Here is a 22,782-nt window from a genome sequence, read left to right as displayed (position 1 = left end):
ACTTTCTATGCCAGAAAGGTGGAGCCTTGAAGAACACTGACCACTTGTGTGGAAAACTAGAGCTCTGAAAAGGATCAGCCCTCTCCCTAGAAATTAGTTCACAGAATAGGGGAATGGAAGGTTCAGCAAGAAATCTGTGGCTAGGCAGAGTCTCTACCAGATAAGGACTTGCCAAGGGTAATTAACTTGTTCGTCTGATAGAACCTTCTAGCTGCAGATTTCTTACCTTAGACTAGATAGCAATTTCAACCCCGGCAGTGGGTCTGCGGACGTCCTGCAGGACCGAACGTGCAAAATGCCCATTCCTATGGGTAAGACTGTTGAGGCATTAATGTTTAGTAAACGTGTGCAGGTAAGCCCACATTGCTACCTGGCAGATGTCTAGGACTGGAACTCCTCGGGTTGTTACAGCTTCAGTTTTGTGGAATGAGCATGCTATCCTTCAGGAGGTTGCTTCTTGGCGAATCCGTAGAGCACAACTACTCTGGAGATGGTCTGCTTCTGTGCAGTCGGACTTTTCTTCGTACCAACATACCCCACAAAGTGTTGGTCGTTCACACGGAACTCGTGTGGGGTCAAAGTAGAACAGCAACGCTCTTTTTGGGTCTAGAAGGTGGAGTCGCTCCTCTTCTTTAGAGGGATGTGGAGGAGCATAAAAAAGTAAACAGTTTTGTGGATTTTCTCACGTGAAATGGCGGGACCACTTTCGGGAGAAATGCGGCTCTTTTTAGAAGCACCAGTTTGAAAGGAGAGACTGAAAAGTAAGGCAGCTTGGATGGCACAGCCTCCAGCTCACTCATTCTTCAGGAAGATTTAATAGGCACAAGGAAATCAGTTAAATGTAAGAACCATGAGGGGACAATTCTAGAGTCTAGAGAGGCTCGAAGGGCGCACACATCAAGAATGTTAACACAATATTAATGTTCCCCGGAGGCATGTTAAATTGTGAAAGAGGGACAAGATGTACAAGACCTTTCAAAAACCTATGTGCAATAGAGGATTTGAAAAGGGAGGGGTTGTTCAGGCAACTGCAAAAAAAAAAAAAACGGAGAAGAAAGATAGCGCTTAAGAGTGCCCAGAGCAGAGCACTGCTGGAAAAGTGAAAGAACGAGAAGTTGAACTTCAGAAAGAGCCAGAAGTGACATCTGCAGCATCTATATAGGCGCCACCCAAGCTTTCTGCACACCATGCCACAAATTAATTCCAACGGCAGGTATGTAGAGTCTTGGTGGAGGGACGCCTGACTTCCAAGATGATGTTGCAGACTTCGGAAGCAAGGTCAAAAGCTGTCAAATACTGCCACTCAATCTCTATGCAAGATGGCAGAGAGTGGAACGGTTTGGATGGAGGACCCTTCTCATGCTCAGTAGCTCAGGATACCATACTCTCCATGCCCAGTCCTGAGCCACAAGGATGACTTGGGCCCAATAGTTCTTGATCTTCTTGATCACTCTGGGCGGGAGTAGTATGGTTGAAAATGTGTATAGGTGGTCTTTGCTGTACTCTGGGCAAAAAGTCTCCAAGCGATAGCCGACTTGGAAACTTCATTGCGTAAAATTGTTGACATTGGGCGCTCAGCGGAGGCGAACAGATCGAAACAAGGCTCTACCCACTGTTGAGACCTTCATCACCTCTGGATGAATACACTATTTATGACCTGCTAAGGCATCGACGGATGAGTTAATCTGCTTTGGCGTTCAGAGAGCCCACCAGGTGTTGAACCACCAGGGATATGCCCTGTTCCAGCCACGTCCAGAGGTGCAAGGCCTCTTGACAAAGGCTCTACGACCCCACCCTGGTTGTTGTAGTATCACATTGCGGTGGGGTTGTCTGAATACCTGCACTAGCCTTCCCTTGATGGAGGACAGAAAGGCTTTCAATGCCATTCAAATCACACAGAGCTCCAGCAGGTTGTTGCGAGACCAGATTCCACCGGAGACCAGTGTTCTCTTGTAGGAAGCTGGCTTTGTATATACTACACCAAAGTGAGGTATAGTGTGTACAGTCTAGTGGAACCCCAAAGGTAGGCAGAGGTAAAAGTAGATAGCAACTTGCTCTCTATTTGTGGTAGTGTGGTCGAGCAGTAAGGCTTTATCAGAGGGTAGTGTTAAGCATTTGTTGTACACAGTCAATCAGCAAATGATAACACACAGACAACTTCAACTAATTATTTTATTTCCTAGAAACAAGCAAGCCTGGCACAGGTATGTGATAAATACTTTGCAGAAATAATACAGTTTTGAATTGCAGTCGTTTATAGAACTTGGTTTGGTTACAGTTTGAATTACTGGTATTGCAGTACTGTGGAATACTGTACATATACTTTGTATTGACTTTTCAGTAGTAGGTCATGTGAATTACTTTTCAGATTACTTTACTTACCAGTGTACTATACCTGGATACTACACTGGGACATTTCCTGTAAACAGGTAAGTAAAAGTGCTTTGGGTAGTCAGTTACAGTTTAAAAGATTCATAGATTTTCCAACTCTACACTTAGAAACTTTTCACAAAAAAACAGGCAATGGTGTCATATGGAGGAAAATCGTGTTATCGGTTCAAAGGTAAGTATTCGCTTGTGGGAGTTAGTATTCTGGGGTTAGACTCCGGGATCCCCCAGAGGTCAAGGATGCACTCTGGTTCCACCCTCAGCGGCACTAGGGCGGCCGGGTGCAGAGTGCAGAGGCCCAATGTTACCCAATGGGGGATAGGGGCCCTCCGGTTGGTGGATACTTACAAGCAGGCCACAAGGTTGCGGGAGCAAAGATCCTGGACTTAAGCTCAGGGAAAATGGGGATTCAAGACAGCACCAAAGGTGCACCCTCAGTGGCACAAGGGCGGCCAGGTGCAGAATGCGGTTTTGACATCAGGCGCCCTGTTACTTGCAATGGGGTTTCTCTGGTTTGCAAACACTGCAGGCTCTGGGATGAAAGTCTTCTGGTTGCGACCACCACATGAGTTAAGTTGGGATGCTGGGGGTTGGCTAGATACCGTTGTTTTGGCCACAAAAGGCTGTGGGGCGTCGGGTGCAGAGGTGTCTTTTAGGGTCGTATCTGCTTACCAGCTCCTGGTCGCGGTTGGGGGGGACCTTACAAGTTTAGGCTGCAGGCGTCAGCTTGAGGCAAGCCAGGGATCTCAGATCAGAAGCGCTGGGGAGAACTTCCCGTGGTGTTAGGGCACTCGAGCCTTGGGCGTTGGGTGCAGACTCGCAGATTTTACCGGAGCTGGAGTCTATAGGTAAACAAATCCGGTGTTCACAGGAGACCGTCTTTTCTTTGGAAGGCAGGTCAGGTTCTCTGGGTTCTTGTGGTTGCGGTCTGCAGGACTCACTGGAGTTTCATTTCTGCAGATTTGAGGTGGGGACAGGCTGGTAGGGCAAGGGGCAATTCAGTGGGCATCCTCCTTTTATTAGCTTCAGCACAGCTGTTCGGGTCCTTTTCTTGTAGTTTCATGTCTGAAGAGGCAAGGTTCAGGGTGCCCCCTAAATACTAGATTTAGGAGCGTTTCAGTTAAGTAAAGGTGCAGACCAATGGGTCCCTTCCAAGGGGTGGGTGCATCCCCTATTATGCCACCCTCCAGTGGGAGAGGGGCATATTCCTCACTCTGGTTGGCTAGGGTCCCCCATCTGCAAGATGACGGGAACAGAGTTGTGCTTCACCCTGCCTCCCCCACCTGAGGAGTGGGGTTGGCAAAGGTGGGCACACAGCTTCTCACTTGGGTTTCCCGCTGATTTTCCCGCCCAAAATGAGGGTAAGACCTGGTTGGGTCCAGTTCCTGAAAGCAGCAACAGGCCTGGAGATGCTCGCAAAGGCAGCAGGCCTTTGAATCTTCCCCTTTGTTGACCCTGCCCATCCTGGGGGAGGGGGCTTAGCACCTCATCCCAGGATGTGCATTGTTTCAGGCCCCAGAGAGCAGCAGGCTCTTGACCCAGGGGTCCAGAAACGTGGTGGCAGCTGGAGGCAGCCACTCAGCCTGTACACTTGTGGTAGGTTGTTTTTCAGGGGACATCTGTGTGCATTTCTCATTAACTCCCACACTGGTAGTGTGGGTTTAATGTGCTGAGAATTTTGATACCAAACTTCCCAGTTTTCAGTGCAGTAATTATGGTACTGTGGAGTTCGTAATAAACTTCCAGCACCATATCCTCTTAATGGCAGCACTGCACTTACACAGGGATGTGTGCCATGTCGACTCTTCACTTTGTGCTGCACCAAAACATGTAGCCTGCAAAGGCAGTATGTAAAGGTACAGGGCTTCTAAGGGTGGCTCAATAAGTGTTGCAGCCCTTAGAGGCCTTCCCTGGTCACAGTGCCCTGGGTACCTGTGGTACCATTTACCAGGGACTGACCTGTGACCAGAGTGTGCCAATTGGGTCTGGTCTTCAATGCAGTTTTAGGGATAGAACCTAGGCCCTGGAACCAGATTGGTAGGAGCCCAGAGCAAACTCAGTCAAAGTACATCAGCAGTTCAGCAAAAAGTGGGGGCAACCATGCAGAAAGGGCACTTTTCACACCTTATCTCCACCTCTCCCAGGTGGCCACCCCATCCCCGGAGTGACGCATCTGTCACTATTGTAAGATCTGTTTAGGGAACGGAGAGGGGTCGGTCTCAGATCCGTTAGCCACCAGTGCAGATCTTTTGCAATTCCCTCCTACATCTGGCCCATGTTGGAGACGTTCCCCTGATGATGTGTCCATTTAAACTTCAGATCTCACTGCAGAGCCCGCATATGCCATTGGGTAGGAGTTACTAACCGGATCCAGGAGGCCATCAGTCCCAACAGCCTCAGGGTATGCTTCACCAAAATCGAGGACAGGCTGAAACATCAGTATCATAGCAAGAATATCCTGAACTCACTGATCAGGAGGATAAGCCTGAAACTGCACTGTATCCACAACAGCACAGTTGAAAGCATCCAATAGCTTCATTTAATATTTTTTTTCCACTGGGCCTTCCCTGGATAATGTATTTCTTGATTTGTTAACTTTCATTATAAACAGCCACCTTCCATTTATTTTTTGTAATGCCACTAGAGTCAGCTAAACATGCAACCAGCAAAATAATAGTCCTCATCGGCTCAAGACAGATAATCAGCAGAAACATGTCAGATTTGTTTCATTCTGATTTGGTACTCCTTTAAATTAGAGGCTAACTTTGCTATTCTTGGTGACGTTTTTCCCCAACACTTCTCTTTTTAAAATGCTAACAAGTGGTTTGTGATCTGCACGAACAGTAAACTTTGTCCCAAAGAAAATGTTTGAACTTAGTGACTGACCAAACATAAGCAAATAGTTTCTGGACCCCTCAATTTACGTGATGCAAAGGAAACAAATTGTTCACCTTTATCTGTTATCTGGCCGATTACTGCGCCTAACCCAATCGACTCATGTCAGTCGTTATAATGCTTTGTAGGTTTTCACTAAATGGCAGCAGGGATGGTGCAAGTTCAAGTTCTTTAAGTCTTTCACACGCTTTTCACATTCCACACAAAGTCTACGTCTTGCTTTATCAATTTTGAAGCTTTCTACTTTAACAGTAGCAAAGTTTTGTATGAACTTGGAATGTAACATGCCCAAAAATGATGAGTTTTTTGTTAGGAGGCGGTGACATTCGGATAGCAGCTATCACAGATGGCTTTGGTAGAACACCATGCGCATTAATGAAGTGTCCAAGGTACTCCTTTGAAAAACGTACACTTGTTTTTCTGTCAACCGAGACTGCTGTCTTGATTTCTTTGCAGTTCTGGTTTTGGTACACATTTGTGTTCAAATGTTTTGCTTTAAATTAACATGTCATACTGAAGTGTTCACACACCTATGCAAAACAAAAAAGATGGTTCATTACACGTTGAAAGACTATGCACAACATAACCCAAAAGTTAATTTACGAAGCTAGTAGGTTTGTTTAAGAGTGATAAACTGGGTATAACTTTTAGATTTCCCATCCAATTGAATTTGGTGAGAAGCTCACCTAAACGAGTGTTGTAAAAATTGTAGCATGGTCCAATGTCCTCACCAAGGGCAACGGCTGACAATCCGCTACAACATGGCAGTTAAGCGGCGAAGATCCATGTATAAGCTAATTGAGCCATTTTTGTCTGTGAAGACAAATGGTGGTAGCCAGAACTATTAATTAGTTGTATTATCCCACTGATACACCAATCCTCATGTATGGCTTTTATCTCAGTGTGGACTTACAAGGGTATATTCCTGACACAATGCTTGACAGGTGTGTGCCATCCTAGCTTCTTGCTTAATACCCATTTGTATTTTTTAAGAATGGTTTCCAATCTGTCCCCTTGAACACTGTGCAGATAAGGTGGTTGACATGGATTTATCACCACTCTGTTTTTGTTGTTTCTGCCATCTAAGAATATCAACATTGTAATCCACCGCAAAGAATTTGGTAAAGACTTTTCTCTCTGAATGAAAAGTCCGCTTTAAATACTCCTTAGTTTTATTTTGCGGCCACCGTAAGTTCCTGGAATTATCCTACTGGCTTCCAGTGGAGCCTGGCATTTCAAATTGTTATACGTGTCCTTTGATAGTATAGTAATTCTTGATCTGGTGACAAGCATTACATTTTCTCCATTCACTTAAACACAGCACTTCGGTTTATTCGGTCCTTCCTTATTGACGATAGCCACAAATAACACCAAATTTTCCATTAGTTAATTTTCATCAGAATCTTCCTCCAATTCGGATTCTCCTACTGTGAACACCTTCTGTGGGATTCTGAACACTTTTTGAAAATGTCCTATTTTACCCCAACCTTGCATACCTTGCCCAATGCAGTAAAGCCCTTGCTGGAGGATCAGTGGGTATTAGACCCACAATAACGAAGTTTTGTTGTTGCAGAGATTCGGGTTACCTGTTTTTTTTTTCAATTACTTGGGTTATATTTACTTTTGGAAGATTCTCCTTAACCAATAAAAATCGACATCAGTATGAGGATTGTCTGGGGTGTGCAACAAACACACATCTTTGGCGTACCTTTCAATAAGTTTTATGGTCAAAATCATCTTTTATGGGCTGAGGTTTAGGTAACAAAGGTTTCTCTTGCGTCTTCACACACAGTGCGCATTACCACCTGGTCTCGAATAAGCTCATCCATGTCCCTAAAAGAACATGTGGCCAACATCTGAGTCACAACCTAAGACTCAATTGATTCGCCTGGTGTCAGACAACGGTAGTAGAAATTCTCTTTACATTATTAAACGCCTAGTGGTATAAAAAAATACTCGTTCTAGTTTTGGGTTCAATAAAAACATTCCATTCTAGATCCTCCTTCTCATCAGGGGTTATGGGATCTAATAACCTTCTGCCCCCATGCAATAGTGCGTTATTACTCGTTTCTTGGCAAGGCTATAATTCGTGCCATCAAAAGGTTCGAAGTACTTTCCAAAGCACCTAACCCAATGGGTTCAACTTTCAGCAGGTGGTCCTGGTACTTCTACAAAGGTGGAGAGGTGTGGTGCAGTGGCCAGGGCAGCTGACTTCGGAGCAAAGGGTTCACGGTTCGATCCATGGCTCCGGTGACAGCTTAGCACCATGTGACTCTGGGAAATACCCCACTTAATTTCCACGACTGCCTCCAGTGCCTTGAGACCCGCGAGTAGTTTGCGCTTTACAAATACGGATTTTTACATTTACTGGACATCGCCACAGCATTCATTATTCCGGCCATCACAATACAATTGCACAACGATTAAGCAATTACTAAGTGAATAGCTTTTTTTCCAGTTAATATGAATTCAAATAAAGCAGAACAAACTGGACAATACTGCGTTAAGAATTGCAATTGTAGAAATTTGTCTCCCTCTGGTGCTCACAGAAAAGTAGTCTCTCAATCAGTGGATTTAATAAACTAATCCATTCGCTGTGCTGTGCGCTTACTACAAGAGGAAGAAGGGGAAGGAAGGTTGAGGAAAGAAGACCTTGACAAATAAGATTACACAATACTACAGATGCCATCAGGAAAGAGACTTTGCGTAACTAGAGCTCGGGACAAGGTTCCTAATCATTGCCACGCCACTGTGTCTAACGCTCCCACCCTCCAATGTAGAAGCACTTTTAGATCGAAGGAGACCCACAGATTACGATGATCAGTTTATCGGACCGCTTCATCTCCTCTTTGATACTGACAAACGCTGGGGCTCTTCACTTAAAACTTCGGTGGAGCTTCAGCGCCTTTTTTCCATGGCTTCTACCAAAGAGGTTATGGCTGCTCACTGGTTTAGTACAAATGCTGCTCACAGACTAATATTCCTCTACAATAAACTGAAATAAGAACAGCATTTAGAAGCAGAGATCAAGAGGATCTATCCCTACTGTGGCAGATCTGTTCGATTTATCTACTACAGTAACAAAGACAGTCTGGGAAGACAGGAACGTAAAAAAAAATTGTCATCTCTAAACTGTTAACAGCAGTGTTGCCTGTCTGGGCTGCTAAGTCTGATACAACCCTTTTTAATTCTCCACAGGGTTTCTCTATATACACCAAATAGGGTACAGATCGAAAATAATGCAATTGTATGCAAATGACCCTATAGTTGGAGGCGCGGGACTCTTGAGTTCTGGACTTCTGCCTATACGGTCGCTCCCTCGCTTCCTACCTCCGCTCAGAGTGCCTTCCCTGAAGCGCTTGAGCCACTCTCCAGTCCTGCACCTCCAGAAGCGCTTGACCCTGCTACCAGCGCATGGTATCGTAGCGCGCTGCATTAATATCATTCTAGCACTCATTGTAGTCAGGTTTCATAGCGCGTCACTGTAGCGCCGCACCTCATCTGTTGCTCATAGCGCGATTGCCCCAAAACACTGTTTGAGCCTGCTTTTGTGCCTGTAATCTGTGTAATCGCCATTGCTGTTGTTTATTTACACTGCCTCAGTTTCGTTTTCTACCCCGACCACCATCTTGCGCTATCGTTTCCCTTGGCCCGCCTCCCAGCCGCCCCTCCCACGCTCCGCCCCCTCCACCATCCATTTATGGCCAATGCCCCCACGCGCAGCGTCCACGCGCTACGGCCACGCCAAAGGTAAGCCTGTCTACGCCCGTCCGCGCCTGGACCGCGCCCAGTGCCAGACCCCCTGCCCCTCGCGCTGCCCAGCCCCCCCGTATTACCCATGATGCCGCCACCCTCCTAGCCCTTAACCCCGGTCGCGCCCCCAACTGCGTCCAAGCCGCTCCTGGTCACACCCATGGACCTTTCTCTTGCTACTCCTGCAAATTCGTCGGCACTGTCAACATCTCCGCTACGCCCACAGCACAGATCCCCGACCCCAATCACCTTCAATGCATCCTTCTCAACACCCGATCAGTCCACAGGCATGCCATTGACCTTTGGAATCTACTAGACACCATTTCTCCGGACATCGCCTTCCTGACGGAAACATGGATGAATGCTTCCTCCGCACCTGACATCACCATTGCCATCCCTGAAGACTATAAGATCACTCGCAAAGACCGTACCAGCCACACAGGAGGAGGGATCGCTATCGTCCATAAGAAATCAATCCGCATCTCAACCAGCTCTGACGCCAACCTCGCCAACTCCGAACACCTCCACTTCCAGATCCACATCGACCCCAAAACCACACTCAGAGGCACCCTCCTCTACAGACCACCAGGACCCCGCGCAAAATTCAGTGAAGACATCACGGACTTCATCACCCCACACGCGCTCCCCTCCAAAGACTACATCCTTTTGGGAGACCTCAACTTTCACCTTGAAAAGAGCTACGACCGCAACACCACCACCCTCTTGGACAACCTCGCCAACCTCGGACTTAAACAACTAGTCACTTCCCCCACCCACATCGCAGGTCACACACTCGACCCCATCTTTACATCCAGCAATCAGGTCTCCTTCAGCCACACTACTGATCTCCTCTGGACTGACCACAGCTGCGTTCACTTCACCTACAACAAACCAAAACCCAACATCCACCTCCAACCTACCCTGCAAAGAAACTGGAACAAAATCACCACGGACCAAATCTCCGCATCGCTCCTTCGCAACTCCCCAGCCCTCTCTTCTAACGCTAACGAAGCCGCCGCCAACCTCACCCTATGGCTATCCAACACCGCTGACACCTTAGCTCCTCTGAAAAAACGTCAAAGTAAACCTGGCAGCAAGAAGGCCTCATGGTTCAACGATGATCTCAAGAAGTCCAAGAAACTCTGCCGTTCCCTTGAAAAGGCCTGGAAAAAAGACCCAACCACCAGCACCAAGGACGCCTTCAAAAGCGCCACCCGCACTCACCACCAACTGATCCGAAAGGCCAAGAAAACAGCATTCAAGGATCGACTTGACAACAACGCCCACAACAGCAAGGAACTTTTCAACATCGTCAAGGAATTTTCCAATCCCTCGGCCAACTCCAACGACATCACCCCCTCTCAAACCCTCTGCGACTCCCTAGCCTCTTTTTTCCACAACAAGATTGCAGACATCCACAACAGCTTTGACAACCAACCCGGAACCCATCCCACCCCACCATCTGCTGACCATCTTCCCCCCGTGAACACCCTTAACGCCTGGAACCCAATCTCCACTGAGGACACCATCCGCCTGATGAATTCCATCCACTCAGGATCACCCACAGACCCATGCCCTCACTACATCTTCAACAAAGCAGACTCCGTCATAGCACCGCACCTCCGAGACGTCATCAACTGCTCCTTCAACTCCGCTACCTTCCCAGAAGACTGGAAACACGCTGAACTCACCGCCCTTCTGAAAAAACCAACAGCGGACCCCACCGAACTCAAAAATTACCGCCCCATCTCGCTTCTTCCATTCCCGGCCAAAGTCATCGAGAAAGCCGTCAACAACCAGCTCGCCGCCTTCCTCGAAGCCAACAAATCCCTCGACCCCTCACAATCTGGCTTCCGAGCAAAACACAGCACTGAGACCGCCCTCATCGCAGCAACTGACGACATTCGAACTCTTCTGGACAATGGAGACACAGTCGCCCTCATCCTCCTCGACCTCTCTGCAGCATTCGATACAGTCTGCCACAGCACCCTTCTACAACGCCTCAATAACATCGGAATTCAAGGAAAAGCACTCGAATGGATCACCTCGTTCCTCACCGGAAGAACCCAGAGAGTCCGCCTTCCTCCATTCAAGTCCGAGCCCTCTGAAGTCATCTGCGGCGTACCCCAAGGATCCTCACTCAGTCCCACCCTCTTCAACGTATACATGAGCCCCCTCGCGGCCATAGCACGCCAACACAACCTCAACATCATCTCTTACGCGGACGACACTCAACTGATCCTTTCTCTCACCAATGACCCCAGCACCGCCAAAACTAACCTACACGAAGGAATGAAAGAAGTTGCCGAATGGATGAAACAGCCGTCTGAAACTGAACTCAGACAAAACAGAAGTCCTCATCTTAGGTACATCCCCCTCTGCTTGGGACGACTCCTGGTGGCCGGAAGCCCTCGGAAAAGCACCCATCCCGACAGACCACGCACGGAACCTTGGCGTCATCCTGGATTCTTCACTCTCAATGAACAGACAAGTCAGCGCCGTATCCTCCTCCTGCTTCAACATTCTTCGCATGCTCAGAAAAACATTCCGCTGGATCCCCTCCGAAACAAGGAAAACAGTCACCCACGCTCTGGTCACGAGCCGACTGGACTACGGAAACACCCTCTACGCAGGTACCACCGCTAAACTCCAGAAGAAACTCCAACGAATCCAAAACGCCTCAGCCAGGCTCATATTAGACATCCCACGCAACGAACACATCTCTGGTCACCTTAAAGACCTCCACTGGCTACCCGTCAATAAGAGAATCACTTTCCGACTGCTTACCCACGCACACAAATCACTCCACGACATCGGACCAGATTGCCTCAACTCTCGACTGTCCTTCTACACCCCCCCCCGCCAGCTACGTTCTTCCGGCCAAGCCCTCGCCACTGTACCTCGCATCAACAAGACCACCATGGGAGGCAGATCCTTTTCATACCTGGCTGGTAAGACTTGGAACTCACTCCCCGCTTACCTTCGCCTCACCCAGAACCACCTAGCATTCAGAAAGCAGCTTAAAACGTGGATATTTGACAAATAATCCTCCTCCCCTTCCTAAGCGCCTTGAAACCCTCTGGGTATGTAGTGCGCTATACAAATTTCTTGACTTGACTTGAGCATGCATGTTCTCAGGAGACAAAAGTCCGGCATAACCTGCCTAGCAGACAACTTCGCTATATCTGTAGCAGATTAGAAATGGCTTTTCATAAATGATTCAGAGGTTACGTGGCCAGCTGCAATGGACACTAAACTACTAGCACTCCAGAGTTCACCAAAGAACAGCAATCCAAATGCATTTCTTATCAGAAAACAGGATCTAAATCCTGCAGATTGTCCAGTTCGTTGAACGGACTGCTCGTCAGTGGTGCAGTCTTTAGCAGGCTCATAAATAAAGGCGTGGGAAGGCTATGTAGGGTACTTCGACTGAATTGGTTCTTTAGCATTAACTCCTCAGCAGAGGCATGCAACTGGCATGGCACGTACCTGCCCACCAAAATGGCATCACTCACTCATTTACACACCGGCATCCTGACATGAAAACAGTTGCATGCATCCTAACTGGCCACTAAACAACTGGTACTAGCATGTGCTTGTTCACTCACACAGACAACCCATCTACTGTCGTATAGACAGACACCGGCATGCACGCCGGCCAAATGAATCCACAGAAAAGAAACTGTGTGGACAACGGACAATCCTTCCAAATTAAACAAGCATTTGCAATGCAATAGGTCTCGCATTTGTCAGAGTTTGAGCTATTGGCAATGCATTTTATTGATGTGTTTTGAAAGCCTACAATGAGTGCTTAAACACACACTTTGTACTTCTAGTCATTGCTTGCAAGAAGCCAGGCTGGCAGTAACTGAGCCTATTTTACTGCCAGTCTTGCTTCTCGTAAGCAAGGACTATAAATACAAAGCATTTATAATGTGCTTGCTACTCCTGATGAGGTGTCTAAGCTCTTTTAGGCAAGCAGCACGCTACTTCAGAACCTAAAAGGATTAGTTGAAGTAGTCGGAGGAAATATGAAATTAATTTGAGCAGTGGACAGGTTATTCTGTTTTTGGATAGAAGAAGATATATCTAACTCTTGCTTGAGTCTTTACTTTTCTCCAACAATATTTTAGGCCGATTGACTATTATTAATTGTACCTTTTTACTCCTAAACAAAGGTTAGATCTACGGCCTAAGAACGGGTTCATTAGAATGGCAAAGGTTACTGTTTTTTTTTTATGTAGTTCCATGTTTACACAGATACCCTTTATGTGCCATAGAGAATTCTATACCCCATGAACTTGCTGGAAAGCAGAGGAGGTGGTTTTACGTTTGACATATTAATACTATTAGCATCGAGTACCAGATTGATGCTCATGGCCTGCTTTCTTCACCAGTTTGTTAGTGCTGTGAAATAACAGGTGTCAATATCATCCAATTTAACAGTTCATATTTTTACCAACCTCGGATTAATGGCGGAATGGGTCTTTGCCATACTTGAACTTTTACTTGTAGGTTATCTGAATAGCTCAGCACTTAAATCACTGAGTTTTACGTTGATAAAGTCCTGGTAAGAGCATGCATAGGCAAACACTGTATACCGCTCACCATAAACTGCTCATATCGGTAGCGAACTGCTAAACCCTGAAACAGTTATTAAAAATATTTTTACAAAATGAAGTTTGTGCTAAAGTTCGGACAGAGAATATGATGTACTGAAATGTGGCTTAGCTTAATTCAAGCATTTCTACCCATCTGTTTAAGTGAAACGTCCTAAGTGCGACTGGTAAAGACAGATATGGGTCACTTACCTCAGAGAGCCTAGGGCTCGCGCTGGACCTCATTGGTAGGGCCCAACAACTAAGCAACAGAACTGAGAATGGACAGCTCCTGAGCCATGAGAGGGAGAGGGAGAAGATATATATAGGGGAAGAGCAAGAGAGATATCACTGCAGAGAATGAGTTTGGCAGGCTTTTTCATCACGCTATAAGAGGCGATAATAAATCCCTCTTCTCTCCATATACAACAGATCAGGTGTGAGCAGGTTCTGTGCACGCTTCTGAGCACCGCTCAGCCGATGTGGCCACTGAAGTCACCAGTGTGGCGGCATCCGGTGCAATTGTTTAAGTTAAACAAAACTGAAAGCGTGCATGGCGCTCCGAAAATAAACCAAAAACAAAAAAATAGTGTTCAAATGGAGCAAAAGCAATATTTACTAAAACACGGGCTGAGCAAATAGCAGCTATAATTTACCTTGTTTAATGTAAGGCGTGTGAATGTTGTGAGGGGTGGAAGGAACGGGCTCTGGAAGAGAGACTATGTGAGGCTCTTTAAATATACATAAAAAATGCTTGCTCTACAGTGCTGAGTAAAGAAAATAAAACACCTGTGTGCTCACGAGGGGGGCGGGGCGCTGAGAAGCAAAAAGGGAAGAAGGGGTTCAGGGTGGGTGCATGGTTGGAGGGTGGTGCGCATGTCACAAAGTGCAACGGAAATGAACGGGAGGAAGCAGAAGTTATGAGTCCACGCACCAAGCGTTGCGTAGCTTAACAGGACAATTAATTGTTCAAAAGTTTAATGAACATCGTGCAAAAGAAAGCAGTTACTCTACCGAGCAAGGGGATCGGAGGGCTTCTTACGGCAATCTAGCTTCCTCGGAGACACAGTGGTGCGCATGTCACACACACAGCGCACCAAAAACAGGAGGAAGCCACGGCTCAAAATAAATACTACAAATACGAGTGAAAGTGCGCCAGCTTGACAGTGACAAAACGCGTGCTAACGCGTCTGTGTATACATACCAATGCTGCGCTCGAAAGTGAAAGCGCACCATGCACGCGATGTAATGAAAAGAGACGCCCGCAGGACTAGGGAAAATACTATGCAATTAAAGTGGAAGCGCACCATGCACGCACACCGTACGCATGCACATCTGTCCGGGCAGGCACGGCGAGCAGGAGACAGGGAGGGCACAGAACATGCCTCCCTTCCAATAAAAACCTCACATTTTGGAGACACGCCAATAGGAAGCATGGGTGGAGCTTCCACCCCCACTTCGGAAGCTAAATTGACGACAATAGATCTTGCAACCAAGCAGCGCATGAGCTGCGTCGCTAGGCGAGACAAAAAAAGCGCACTCACATGCTCCCACACATCCATCCACCAATCAACACCAGTCAACCCCACGAAGGCAGGCACATATCCACTAACAGAGGGTGACACTCACCCCTCCCATTAAGGCACAAAGACAGACACTGGAATGCTTAGGGGCATTGAAAAGGGGGCACACTGGGGTACAGGAATCCCAAAAAAGGTGCAAGTGAGGTTAACTATAAAAGGAATTTTAACTCTTTCACACTACATAAGGGCACATGGCTTTTTCCAAGTAAACTGAGTTTAAGATTAGTAGGTCAAATCTTAGAGACTACAGATTGTTTCCATGCTCGCATTTGAAAGTGGACAGAGGCACACCTTACGTGAAGCTGTGCCACTGTCCTGCTAAAGTCACCCACTGTGCAACAAACATTCCTCTTTAGCTAACACTTTCTTCAAATTACAAGAGGCAAGCACATTGAATAAGAAATGCCTAAACAATACTCCAAATGACCAACTCCTTAGGACAATATTGTTATCAGACCATACCACCACATGAATTCTAGGTTAACCATGCATCACAGAACATTGAAAACTGAAGAAGAGCAAAGATCAAATGTAGAAAAGGGAAGACTAATAACAAATTCCCATGCTCACGCAATCCAGACTTGTCAAGGAAGTTTAGAACTTACATTTTGCATGTAACCTGAAAAACGTTCAGCTGTGGCAGAAATTGCTCCCTTCACTTTCTTGAGTAAATCTTTTTTTAGTTCAGAGCTGCAAATGTCCTTTTTTAACAGCAGAAATGCAAATCGTCTAAGGAAAGAAAACTGCTGTAAGTACATGTTAAACATATGGGAAGGCAACTTAATTGGATTACTTTACAAAACAAGAGTATAATGGCAAGCTTTGGTTTAAGATCAATGGTTTTGATACAATATTTAATAAGGTTACATCAAACTACCTGTAACTTCGTGATCCAACACCAAAACAGTACTGAGATGCTGAAATTATGATGGCATGGTCATTAGCTACAGGGTATAATTCTGTTTAATCATATACGTCGATAGAGCAAGTTCTGTAGTGTCTTAATTAGACTTACAAATGTCTTTAATATTAAAGATCTTAACCCTAGAGGTAGGAGGGGGGGTTGGATGGGGGAGGAAGGGGGAGCCAACGGCCGGGGGAGAGGGAGCCATCGGCCGGGGGAGAGGGAGCCATCGGCCGGGGGAGAGGGAGCCATCGGCCGGGGGCAAGAGGAAGCCAGCCATAAGCCGGGGGCAAGAGGAAGCCATTGGCGGGGTGGGCAGGGGGGGGGGGGGAGGAAGAGGGAGAGAGAGGCCTTCGACAGTATGGAGTGGATCTACCTATTCGCCGTGCTTGCCAGACTGGGCTTTGTCCCCTAATTCTGTGGGTCGGTAGGATTACTCTACAAGAGCCCACTGGCTAGAGTAAGAGTTAATGGCTGGTTATCCAGAATCTTCCAGTTTCGCAGGGGTACCTGACAGGGCTGACCCAGTGTCACAGCTCTTTGCATTGGCACTGGAGCCTGTGGCATACTGGATCAGGACAGACCCGATGATTTGGGGCATCAGGCGATTTGGGGTGGGGAGGAATGGGTGGAACGTATCTCCCTGTACGCTGACAACATAATCCTGTATCTCTCAAGGCCTTATCACTCCATTGCAAGGGTCCTACATTTCTTCAAACTTTTTGGGAGCTACTGTTCACAAGCTAAACAGGCTTCACATGGATGTAATACACTGGCGCACTTTGCCGCTGTCCTTAATGGGCAGAGCTGCCCTATATAAAATGACCCTAGCGCGTCTTTTATACATTCTGTAAAATACTCCAGACCCTGTCCCACCCCTCCCCCCACAACCTTCTTTAAACAAGTAGCACAGGAGCTCCGTACACTGATATGGCAGGGAGGCACACCTAGGATTGCCCTGCATAAGCTGCAAAGAGGTGTATGATAGAGGCTTGGCTGTTCCCAACATAAAACTCTACTATTGGGCCTAACAACTTCTGATAATAAACTACTGGGTCTGCACGGCCAAGGATGAACCAGCCTATAGAGTGGACCTAGATGCAATGCCAAGTAAAAACCACGAGTCATTCCTATACACCCATAGGACACATCCAGAATGGCCAGCACATATTGCAGTAGTGGTTAATTGCTACACCGAGGCAAATCTGTTTCTGGGATGGCAGTAGTGGTTGACAGGCATGACACCCCTATGGTTTGGAGATTGGCTGAGAGAGGTCACCACCCTGGAGGGATTCAAGGGATGGTAGCTATAGGCATTGACCACCCAGGAAACGTGTGGAGGGACGGAACACCTCTCCCCTTTGACGATCTCCAACAAGAATATTCCAGATCACCCCCCTCTAGGTGGATAGTGGACCCTATCCCTCATAAAAGGGGCGTCAATAATATACCAGAAACTCATGCAATGCACCAGACCCCATTGCTTCCCTTTGAAAACGACACAGGCAATATGGAAGACGTGGACTGGACAGCTCTACAAAGCCCCAGAGAAATAGCAATCCGTACACGATTTAGGTTGATACAGCTTAAGATACTACACCGCTCTTATTATCCACACACACTGCCTCAAAGTGGGAAAGGCACAGACGACGTGTATGAGGGGCTGCCAGCAGGAAGGGTCCTTTATCCACATCTTATGGGAGTGTCCTGTGATTTATTTGTTCTAACGAGGGCTGATGGCAGTAATGTCTATGGTACTGGGATTATAGGTACCGCTGGATGCCCGATGGCTCCTTCCGATGGTTAAGAGGGAGGAAAACTGGCCCAGACAATAGACTCTCGGTGGCGGTGGTGTGTGTGTGTGGTGGTGTGCGTGTGTGGTGGTGTGCGTGTGTGGTGGTGTGCGTGTGTGGTGGTGTGCGTGTGTGGTGGTGTGCGTGTGTGGTGGTGTGCGTGTGTGGTGGTGTGCGTGTGTGGTGGTGTGCGTGTGTGGTGGTGTGCGTGTGTGGTGGTGTGCGTGTGTGGTGGTGTGCGTGTGTGGTGGTGTGCGTGTGTGGTGGTGTGCGTGTGTGGTGGTGTGCGTGTGTGGTGGTGTGCGTGTGTGGTGGTGTGCGTGTGTGGTGGTGTGCGTGTGTGGTGGTGTGCGTGTGTGGTGGTGTGCGTGTGTGGTGGTGTGCGTGTGTGGTGGTGTGTGTGTGTGTGGTGGTGTGTGTGTGGTGGTGTGTGTGTGTGGTGGTGTGTGTGTGTGGTGGTGTGTGTGTGGTGGTGTGTGTGTGTGTGTGGTGGTGTGTGTGTGTGTGGTGGTGGTGTGTGTGTGTGTGGTGGTGTGTGTGTGTGTGGTGGTGTGTGTGTGTGGTGGTGTGTGTGTGTGGTGGTGTGTGTGTGTGGTGGTGTGTGTGGTGGTGTGTGTGGTGTGTGTGGTGGTGTGTGTGTGGTGGTGTGTGTGTGTGTGTGTGTGTGTGGTGTGTGTGTGGTGGTGTGTGTGTGTGTGGTGGTGTGTGTGTGGTGGTGTGTGTGTGGTGGTGTGTGTGTGGTGGTGTGTGTGTGGTGGTGTGTGTGGTGGTGTGTGTGTGTGTGTGTGTGTGTGTGTGGTGGTGTGTGTGTGTGTGAGTGTGTGTGGTGTGTGTGTGTGTGTGTGTGTGTGTGTGTGGTGTGGAATGAGGTTCTCCAATAAAAATTATTTTAAAAAAATACAAAGAATAGCTGGCCAGTAAAGGCACCGGAGCAGATCCTGCGAGGACTGAACAAACCGATTATTAAATTAGGAGCAGCCACACTTAAAGGGGATAGTTAATAACGGCCATGGGGCACTTACCAAGGGGTAGGAGGTTGTAGTCTCAATGGCGCACACGCAGGCCTGAGCGGTCTATGCCTGCTGAGATGAAACAAGACATTGTAGCCCGACATCTGCATTTAAGGCAATGTGCCGTCCGCACATGTGTACTAAAGGTAGGGATCGCTGAGGCCATGTTACACAAGTAATTGCATAAAGTAGAAATAATGAAAGGGAATAAAGCAGCAACAAATGAAATTGAATGGTTGCAGATGAACACTAGTTGTTCGTATTGTTGGACAGTCGGGAGACAAAAAACGGGACCACACAGGTCGCCATGCAGGCATGTGTACAGAACAAGAAGCAAATGGTGGCAGTCATATTGTGAAAGATTTAAGCGGTGTGTACTGGTTGCATACAGATGGAGCAACAAAAAGATGGGGAGGGAAGATAGGAACAGGACAGTTGTGTCAACCAAGATATGGGAAAGAACCAATGTAATACACAAGTGGTATAAGAGGACAACTTGTATGAACGGGTCAGGTAGGATAAAATAAATTGTGTGAAAGCAATGGGATACAAGAAAAAAAGTATTTATACAGTAAACCGAGACAATCAGTGAATGGAATCACCTTCCAGCATGGGTAAAGTTAATCCAGAAAAGAAGTGAAAAGAATAACAAATATAAACCGATGTAAAGGAAAGCAAAGCATTCAGAAAAATACAAGGGGACTCAATATATACAATGGAAAGGGACATTCAAGAACATAAGAGGAAGCAGAACCACTGTGATATGCTCAAGTACTATAGATTGTCAAAAACACAATGCAAATATTTCTTAGGAGTGGTATTAGCCTGGAGGTGGTAAGCCTACCTGATAAGCTAATTTTACCACCTGTCCAAGTGCCAATGGGGCTCTGGAAAGGGGAGGTGGCTTTCTCTCCTTATGGAGTGGTGTGGCTCACTGGTTAGAGGCGGCAGACCCGGAAACAGAGAACGGCCCGGGACCAGGGTTCAATTCCAGACGCGGCAGGGTCGTGGACCTGGGTCAACGACTCAATAATTCTCGCCTCGGTGCCTACTCTAACCAGGGATCACACTCGGCAACTACATACACATCCTTTGAGTGGTGCGAGATTTGCATTCCAAAGGCAGCAGCTTCTTTGAAGCTAACTGGCCCAAGGAGGACTATAGGAAGCTGGCTCTGTATACATAACTATGGTAATACTGTGCAAAGAGTCCAGGGGTTCCCCAAAAGTGTACAGGGCTCAATGCAAAACATAAAGTGCTCTATTAGTGGTAGGGTAGGCGAGCAGCCTTAGGCTTAACACAGATTAGTGTAGACATTTTTGCACACAAGTGATCATTGAAATACACAACTCACAATAGAGATTTAGAACCATTTTATATAATTATACATTACGACCCATATCTTCATAATAAGACAAGTACGTTTTTAACTAAAATACTTTTCACTTTCAAAAATCAACACTTTTTCACACTGGCCAATGCTATCCTTTGCGGTGAAACAGGAGTGTATCGAGCTTACAGATTCAGCCGTCTGAGCCAAAAGTCTGCCAGGATCAGGTAAGTACCAAAACTGCACCACCAGTGGTACTGGGGCAGCCAGGTGCAGAGGTCAAAATAGGAGCTTGACCAATTCTTTCCAATGGAGACCAGGTGGGGGGCTGGTGGGACACTGCTTGCAGGCAAATAGATCGGTTGCAGGGGCAAAGCTTGGGTGGTTAGGTTAAGGGCGGAAGGGGGTGGCGGGGCACAAAGCAGCATTAAACATACAAGGGTGACGGTGTAAATTAGACATCGGCCGGCCAATGCTTTACAATGAGGATCTTCTGGACAGTAAAGAGGCTGCAGGAGGCAGACTAGTGACAAGCAGAGGTAAGTTGGAATGTAGGGGGTCCTAGGGGCACCATCTGTTCAGCTCACCAAGGCCCAGGGGCATTGGGTGCAGGGGTGCCTTTGGATGTAGAAATCTTACCGGATACAGTTGCTGACAGGGGAAGCCACTGTATTCACACTGCAGGTGCAGTCGCAGAGGTTGGGTAGGTAAGCCAACTTTGAACAAGAGATCAGGATCGCTGGGGAGACTTCACTGCACAGGTGAGCAGCTCCGACATGGGCCGTGGGCATCTGGTGAAGAGTGCGTAGGAGACACTGATTCTCTTGGGTCCGGAGTGTTTTTTCTGGACAGGTCCGCTGTCCTCCGCAGATTGGACTCTTTATTGAAGGCAACAGTCCTCCCAGGAGTTTTGGAGGTAGTTGTTGCAAGACAGGTCGCAGGGTCGAAGCTGGAGACAGGCTGGTAGGGCTGGGGCAAAGGCAGTCGTCTTCTGGCTTCTGCTGCAGGGTATCTCCTTTCTACTCAGGTAGTCATAGATTTGGAGGATCCCCCAAAACACTACATTTACGAGGCATTTTAGGGTAGTAGCAGGTAAGGTCAATGGACTCCTTACTGGGGTTAGCTACGTACTCTATTATGCCACCCTCATATGGAAGGTGTCATAGACCCAACACTGATTGGAGGAGTCCCCCCATCTTCAATATGGCGGGAACTGAAAGTTATGCTTCACCTCGCTTCCCCCCCACCCGAGGGGTGGGGTTGGCAGAGGTGGCATACCTAACTTTTCAGATTTTCCCACCCGCTTACCCTCCCAAAGTGGGGGTGTAAACCAGGGGTTGCCATTGGCTGCTAGCAGTAGAGGCTGGGGGATGCGTTACAAAGGCGGCAAGCCTTTGAAGCTTCCCTCTTCGAACACTGGCCCATCCTGGGGGAGGAGGCATGACATCTCTGCCCAGGATGTGCACAGGGGTCCAAAAACATGTCTGGTGGCGGCTGGCTGCCTACAGCCAGTCAGAGACCACACCAGTGTTGGTAGGAATTCGGGGGGCATATGAGGTATTTTCTGGGTACATGGTACAATAACATTTGCACTGGAATCAGTGTGTATTTATTGAGAGGAGTAGTTTGATACCTAAAACTTCTATATTCAGTAGAGCGAGAACAATGCTGCGGAACTCAAAGTTGCCTAGTTCCCAGCCCATGTACTTTCTATGGCTTCAATGGAACTAGCGATATTGGGAAATGGTGCACACTATTGATGGGGAACATCTGCTGATGCAGATGGGCCCCACCTGGAGTATAGTGCACCCTGTCTTAGAGCTGTGAAGCCTGCTAGAGGGGTGACTTACCAGTACTGTCAGGCAGTGCTAGCGGGCATGGCACCCAGGCAGGGTAAGGAATCTGCAGCTAGATGTTTATCAGATTGGGATCATTGATGGCATAGGGTTTAAACTCAAGGTTGAAGTAACGATCATTGAGATTGCAGTTGACAAGAGATGATTAAGAAACAGATAAAGTATACTTTTGCTTTGGTAAGGAGGTAGACTTCAACCAATATAATCAAGTCATCAAGACGGTAGCTGCAGTACTAGCTGTCGATATTGCAATTATATACTACGGATTCGTCAACAGAAGTCAGCAACTATAACATTGAGAAAATCATGAACAGCAAAATTACTGATACAGCAACAGTTCAACAAAGTCCAAGTGTGATACAGGCAGATCTTTGCATCAGACTAACTCAATGAGGTAGTTAACAAGCTGATGGTAGACTTGGGTGTCACAAGGGGCTCTGGCTTTGTTGATATAGATGATAGGGTGAGTTTTTTCAAGAGCTGAGTGTAGAAAGCTGGCTCTGCATATACTATACCAAAGGGATAGTGTGCACAGAGTCCAGGGAGTACCCAGAGGTATAGCAGAGGCTAAATAAGCCAGGTAGTAACAGCTCTCTTTGTGGTAGTGCGGGCAAGCAGTTTGGCATATCCGGAGGGCGTGAAGCATTTATTGTATTCACTCACTCAAGGCAG

At 47.3% G+C, this 22,782-nt stretch overlaps 1 protein-coding gene across 2 annotated transcripts in view; it reads right to left on the bottom strand.

Moving 5' to 3' along the window:
• USP37 (ubiquitin specific peptidase 37) overlaps window positions 1–22,782 on the bottom strand; it is a 391,659-nt gene that overhangs the window by 263,732 nt on the left and 105,145 nt on the right. For both annotated transcript variants that reach the window (XM_086954456.1, XM_086954457.1), the window contains exon 11: window positions 15,823–15,946. In XM_086954456.1, the coding sequence (XP_086810582.1) occupies window positions 15,823–15,946 (124 nt within the window). The remainder of the gene's footprint in view (window positions 1–15,822; window positions 15,947–22,782) is intronic.

Source organism: Lissotriton vulgaris, chromosome 2_1 (genome assembly GCF_964263255.1).
Source record: "Lissotriton vulgaris chromosome 2_1, aLisVul1.2, whole genome shotgun sequence".
NCBI lineage: Eukaryota > Metazoa > Chordata > Amphibia > Caudata > Salamandridae > Lissotriton > Lissotriton vulgaris.
This window is presented reverse-complemented; position numbering and strand designations above follow the sequence as displayed.